The sequence below is a fragment of the Mesoplodon densirostris genome, chromosome 11 (assembly GCF_025265405.1).
Source record: "Mesoplodon densirostris isolate mMesDen1 chromosome 11, mMesDen1 primary haplotype, whole genome shotgun sequence".
In the NCBI taxonomy this organism is placed as follows: domain Eukaryota; kingdom Metazoa; phylum Chordata; class Mammalia; order Artiodactyla; family Ziphiidae; genus Mesoplodon; species Mesoplodon densirostris.
The window spans coordinates 71,213,572-71,220,196 of NC_082671.1; the positions used below are offsets into that span (position 1 = coordinate 71,213,572).

General features: G+C 58.3%; 1 protein-coding gene across 2 annotated transcripts in view; it reads left to right on the plus strand.

Moving 5' to 3' along the window:
• The window catches only part of TMPRSS6 (transmembrane serine protease 6), a 31,089-nt gene that overhangs the window by 22,653 nt on the left and 1,811 nt on the right, over nt 1–6,625 (plus strand). Inside the window, exons 10-16 of one of the 2 annotated variants that reach the window (XM_060112115.1) lie at nt 794–939; nt 1,317–1,415; nt 2,376–2,489; nt 3,778–3,894; nt 4,168–4,336; nt 5,705–5,976; nt 6,442–6,474. In XM_060112115.1, coding sequence (XP_059968098.1) covers nt 794–939; nt 1,317–1,415; nt 2,376–2,489; nt 3,778–3,894; nt 4,168–4,336; nt 5,705–5,976; nt 6,442–6,474 — 950 coding nt within the window. The remainder of the gene's footprint in view (nt 1–793; nt 940–1,316; nt 1,416–2,375; nt 2,490–3,777; nt 3,895–4,167; nt 4,337–5,704; nt 5,977–6,441; nt 6,475–6,625) is intronic. The other variant, XM_060112117.1, reaches the window with a different exon arrangement.

Genomic DNA, 6,625 nt, shown 5'->3' on the forward strand with positions numbered 1-6,625 from the left:
TGGAGGCGGGAGGATTCGTACCTGCTCTCTGCGGGGAATTCCACCTGCTCTGTGGGAACAAGAGCATCATTGGTGGGGACGGGGGTGTCCAGCAGGGATGTGAGCGTGCTCCCACAGTTGAGGGGTGGTCCCACCCGAGTGTGGCCACACACGGAGAAGGGCTGCCCATCAGCATGGCACTGCTGATCCTGGGAGCAGGACTGGTGCCTCCCTCATGCTCAGAGGGTCACAGGGAAGCCGCCAGGGCTGTGGAGGCTTCTCAGTGGGAGGGAAGGGCCTGAATGGGGAGCGAGGCTGCCTTCTCACTCCACACTGAGCACAGGAGGAACATCCCTTCCAGTCTATGAAGGGTAGACCAGTCAAGGACTATTGCTTCCACTGACACATTGGAGCCTTTTGTCAGATGTCAGGTCAATAGAGATGATAATTTCCCTTGTTTTACAAGGGAGGAAAGTGAGGCTCAGGGAGGGACTCTGACTTGCTAGGCTCTTACAGCTCCTAGGTGACTGGAACTAGAATCCAGATGTTAAATTTTATCCTGCAGGCAATGGGGAGCCATTGAAGGTTTTTGAGCAGGGGAGTGACATAGCCAGGCTGCTTTCTAGATGACTCTGGGAGTGAGTGGCCACCCAAGGGAGAAATCAAGACAGAGGAGGTGGGGCTGGGCTGGGGTTGTGGCTCCCCCTTCCTTTCCGACTGCCCTGTCCTTGCCCTGTCTGTACACGGGGACCCAGGCTGTCCCTTACCTTGGACCAGACCGTGTGGCCCTGAGTCTGTCTCTGGTCACCCCCAGGCTGTGTGGCCTGCGCACCCTGCAGCCCTACGCCGAGAGGATCCCTGTGGTGGCCACCGCTGGCATCACCATCAACTTCACGTCCCAGATCTCCCTCACCGGGCCCGGCGTGCAGGTGCACTACAGCTTGTACAACCAGTCAGATCGTGAGTGTGGGCAGGCTGGGGATTGGGGCGGGGACCCCCTAAGCCCCCGCAGCTTCTCTCTGCCTCTGAGCTGTCCCTGGAAGCACCAAGAGGCGGGTCAAAAGGAGTGTGTGTGTGTGTGTGTGTGTGTGCGCGCATGCACATGCACGAACATGTGCAGCTTTGTGTGTGCTCACGTGGGCAAGGCAGTCATACGTGTTCATGAGGTATATACACTCATACCTACCCGAGTGTGTGCTGCGTGCATGTGCCTGGACATGTATGTCCACATGGACCGTGTACACAGGCGTGTGGGTACACACGTGAGCACACGGGTGCCTCGTGTCTGCACGTGTTTTCATGCTGACGCGTGTCCTAATGGCTCCTTCCCTGTCCAGCCTGCCCTGGAGAGTTCCTCTGCTCTGTGAATGGACTCTGTGTGCCTGCCTGCGATGGGGTCAAAGACTGCCCCAACGGCCTGGATGAGAGAAACTGCGGTGAGCTGCCCGCCCACCCCGTCGCTCCTGTCTCCTCACCTCTGTGCTGGGCTGAGCCCACTCTTTCGAAACCCGCCCCACACAGGCAGCTCCCATTAGCAGCATCCAGGAAGTAGGGCTCCCTCGCTGTGCTGAGATGGCATCGTGGAAGCACAGAGTGAGGGCCACCCAGTAGGGCAGTGACAGGGACAAGGTGGGACCCAGGTGTCCTGACTCCCAGCTCAGGGCTTCTCCCCACCAGGCCTTCACCCCCAGCCTTCTGCCAGGACAGCCGTCCAAGAAGGAACAGAGCAGATGAGGGAGGGTAGGACCAGAAGGGGGAAGGCTGTCAAGCGGCGTCCAGCAGACCTAGGTTGGCCAAGGAGAGGATCCTTTATCTGCCTCCTTTGAGTGGGGTCCTCCACTGCAGGGGTTCAGACTGGAGCTGCCAACTCTTCCTGGGGTCGTGCTCACCACTGCCCAGCCCTGGCAGAAGGGGCTCAGGGTCCTGATGGTCCCCAAGCCAGGGCTCTCTCGGATTAATACCTCTGCCTCTGAATCCTGGCTTCTGGCCCCCAGAGTCACCATCAGTACAGCCTGTTCCAGTCTGATCTCCCCAGACCACCTGCATCCCATCAAAGTTTTACATATGTGGGGAGAGAAGCAAGAGGGAAGGGAGGTGTGCCTGCCTCTGGGCTGATCCTGCCTTCATGCTCGTGAAGGTGCCTCATATTTGGAACCAGAACATCCGGCTTCAAGTTCTGGCTCAGCCAGGTGACCTTGGAAAAGTCACTCCATTTCTGTTTCCACCAATGAAATGGAGTATCTCACAGGGTTGCTGTGACGCTCAGGTGTAAAGTAGTTGAGAAAGAGATCTGTGATCATGACATGGGATACAATGCACGGTCACAGGCAGCGCAAAGTCCCAGCCTGGTGCCTCTGGCTTCCTCCCACCTGTCCCCTCCCTGTGTCCTCATACAGTGTGCAGAGCCACATTCCAGTGCCAAGAGGACAGCACATGCATCTCACTGTCCAGGGTCTGTGACCGGCAGCCTGACTGTCTCAATGGGAGTGATGAAGAGCAGTGCCAGGAAGGTAGGGTGGGGTATGACCAGGTATCTAAGAGGGAAACCAAAGAATGGGCTCAGCCAGATAGCCCAGCCCTTCTGCATGCTTCTTCCACAAATGTTTCTGCCCTCTTGTCCAAATACTTACCAACCCATTTATAAGTATGCCTATATGTCCGTCCATCCATCTATCCATCCATCCATCCATCCATCCATCCATCCATCTTCTGGTCTCCCCAACCATCTTGTCTGTCCAGTGATTCATACATCCACTCACTCACTCATCCATTGGCCTATCCAACCACCTATCTACCTATCCACTAAGCCATCAATCTACTCACTTACTGGTTTACCCAACTGACTCTCTGTATGTCCATGGTTCCATCCTCCATCCATGCATCCATGGATCTAACTACGTGTTTGTCCATTGGTCCTTACAGCCACTCATTTATCCATCCAAATAGCTGCTTGTCAGTCTTCTTACCAGACCATCAAGTCACCCATTTGTTGGTCTGCCCAATCTCCTGTCAGAGTCTCCAGTGTTTTATCCATTCATCCATCTGACCAACCAATCTTCACTCACAGACTACCCAGTGATATGCAAGGCAGAGTTGAGAAACGGGAATAAAAGACACCAAAGTGGTCCCTGCCCTCTGGGGATTATCTGATAGTAGAAAAAAAAATGATGGGTGACTCTCTGGCCCAGACCTTCTGGACATCATGTCCAGCATATGAAGGCTGGAGGATGAGGAGGAGATCAGGCTGAGAAAGCTTCCTGGAAGAGGCAGGCTTTGAACTGGGCCTTGAAGAGAGGTAAATTTTAAGTAGCGAAGGAAAGGCGAGCAGGCGAAGACTGTGGAGAAGAAAGCTGTTCATGGTGAAGGCAGTGAGGGGCAGTTGTGTGGTTGGGTGGGGCAGGGCCCGGAGGGCTGCCAGGCTGGGAGGGGAGCTCAGTGTGAAGGGAGGGGCAGAGCCGCGCTCTTGGGAGCCTCACTGGGCTGAAAGTGGGGGCACGGGTCTGCCTTCAGGTACCATAACTGGAGGTAGGTATAACCTTACGGTCAGGAGCCCAGGTCTGAGGGGGGAGACACTGCCTTCTCTTAACAGACCAGCGTGGGGGGCGAGGGCGGCGGAGGGGACATGGCTTTTAGGGGACCTTAAAGGAGCCTCAGGGAACCCTTTAGTGCAGTCAAGAGACCCCTCCCCGGTCACCTCCTGGCCTCTTCTGGGCTCTGTCTTCCCTGGCCTTGTGTTGGAGGCTCCTTTGGGCTCAAGGACCCACCCTCTAAGCCCTGCCCCCACCCCCTCTATCCCAGGGGTGCCTTGCGGGACCTTCACCTTCCAGTGTGAGGATGGCAGTTGTGTGAAGAAGCCCAACCCACAGTGCGACGGGCACCCCGACTGCAAGGACGGCTCGGATGAGCAGTACTGTGGTGAGCCCTGGGGGCCCCGACAGGCTGGGCTGGGCAGCATGCCCCTCCACCTGCTGGGCCCTCCCACCCTGCGGAGCTGGAGGGAGAGCTCATCGTCTGTCCATCTGTCTCTTTCTACCGCGTCTCTGCCCCCTGGTGTGGGTCCTGCCCGCCTCTCTCCCTCCCTCGACCCTTCATTCTCTGCCCTCCCTTCGCGCCTCCCCCTTCTCTTTTTCTCTGTTTCTCTGTGGCCGCTCGCCCTCTGTCCATCCCTGTCCCCATCTCCACCCCTAGACTGTGGCCTCCAGGGCCCCTCGGGCCGCATCGTGGGCGGGGCCGAGTCCTCGGAGGGTGAGTGGCCCTGGCAGGCCAGCCTCCAGGTTCGGGGCCGACACATCTGTGGGGGGGCCCTCATCGCTGACCGCTGGGTGATCACAGCTGCCCACTGCTTCCAGGAGGACAGGTGAGGGGGACGGCACGGGGCCGTGGGCCGTGAGAGGTGGGGTAGGGAAGGCTGTGACGGGGTACAGTGTGTCTGAAACCTAAGCAGACAGAGGGGAGGGCGGTGGGAAGCCCCTCAGACTGGCTGTTCCGACACTTGGGTTCAGCCCCGGCTCCACCACGAGCGCACTCTGTGCCCCTGGAGAGGCTGCTCGACCTCTCTGTGCTCTACTTGTGGTATCTTGCTTTCAGCTGGGTCAGTGATTCATTTATTTACTCATTCATCCGTTCAGCGATATTCATTGTGCTCCTACTATGTGCCAGGGGCTGTGCTAGGCACTGGGGTACAGCAGAAAACAGAACTTCCTGACCTGGTCATAGACCATGAACCCCCCTCCTCCAGGCATGCCTGTCTGTGACCTGGGGTGGGAGAGGGGCGGCAGAGAAGCCCACAAGAAGGGACGTCTCACCCTGCCCCACAGACATCTTCCTCATCTCCGTGGTGGGCTGACAGCACCCCCTCTCCACCCCTAGCCTGATGTCTGGTGCCCCAGACCCGCCCCCAGCGCGGCCAGTTCCGGACTCTGTCTCCACACCTTCTCCTCTGTCCTGGGTCTACACAGTCCGAGCCAAAGGCCTGGAGCCACCAGGGCACCCCTCCCCCTCCCCTCATACTCAGCCAGTAAGCAAGCCCTCTCAGTGGTCTGGACGAATCTTCAGCCACTGCCTGTGCACGCTGCCACCATCACCACTGGGTCACCCCGGCAGCCCAGAGCCCAGCTCCCTTTTGCATCCTCTGCCCAGGTGCCCGGGTGCCCTTCTGGGTGCAGTCTTGACTACCCAGCTTCTTTCACTTCATCCCTGGCTCCCCACTGCCCACAAGGTAGAGGAAGACCTGGATGCTGACCTGGCCTCCAGGGGTCTGCACAGCCCACTCTCTGCCAATTCCTCCACACTCAACTCCCTCCCCCTCCTCCTGAGGACCAGCAAGTTTCAGGGCGTTCCCAGCTGCCCCATCTATAAAGTGCACAGAAAAAAAGGAGAGAATGATCTGCCAATGCCTGGCACTGTGCTAAGTTTTTTACATACACAGTCTTATTGAATTCCCTCAGGAACATATGAGTAGATGATGCTATTCCCATTTTGCAGATGGGGTGACTGAGGCCTAGAGAGGTGCACACACACCTCGGGAGGGATGACGCTGGAGCTGGAACCCAGGCAGGAGGGCTCCAGGGCCAACACTGAACACCGTACCACCAGCTGCCTGGCCTTCCAGAGCAGGGCGGGGATGGGTTAGAGGCTGGTGTCCCGGGGGGAAGCTGGCTACCCTAGGGATCTGGGATGGGATCGGGGAGGCGGCCGCTGAGCGAGTCCCCCTCCCTGCCCTCAGCATGGCGTCCCCAACGCCGTGGACCGTGTTCCTGGGCAAAGTGTGGCAGAGCGCTCGCTGGCCGGGTGAGGTGTCCTTCAAGGTGAGCCGCCTGCTCCTGCACCCGTACCATGAGGAGGACAGCCATGACTATGACGTGGCCCTGCTGCAGCTCGACCACCCCGTGGTGCGCTCGGCCTCCGTGCACCCCGTCTGCCTGCCCGCGCGCTCCCACTTCTTCGAGCCGGGCCTGCACTGCTGGATCACAGGCTGGGGTGCCCTGCGCGAGGGTGGTGAGCTGGACTGCGGGCAGGGGAGATGGGATGGGTCCCCCTCATGCAGCTTCTGAGCCTGGAGGTGAGCTGGCAGGGGGCCCTGGGGCTCCACTCCAGAGGCCCGCTAGTCCTGGGATTAAACTGCGCTGGATTTCATGGAAAAAAACAACCTTTAACTATGGCCGTGGGCCTCTCCCCTTCCCTTCCTGCCAGAAGGGCATTTAAGGAGAACCAAAGTCATGGAAGGATATCCTAGGGGATAAGTGTGGAGTGATGGGGCAGGCCAGGGACCCCACAGCCCGTGGGCAAGCTCCAACCCTCTGCTCCTTGGACAGCGGGGGGTGGGGGGGGTATGTGTCTGTGTTGGGGGGAGGCTCTTAATTATTAACACTTACCGCATGGAGGTTAGATTTTAGGGGAACATGATTTCATTTAATCCATCCAATAACCCTAGCTATTGGTTATCACGGACCCCATCTTAAGGATGGGGAAACGGAGGCTCAGAGACATTTAGCTGTGACTCAAAGTCACACAGCCAGAGAGGGTTGGAGCAGAGACTAGAACCCAGGACTATCTGACCCCAGAGCCCCTGCTGTTTGGCTGCTGCCTCTCAGAAACATGAGTTTGTCCCCCTCCCTCCTACACTGACCGCAGCTGGCCATCCCTA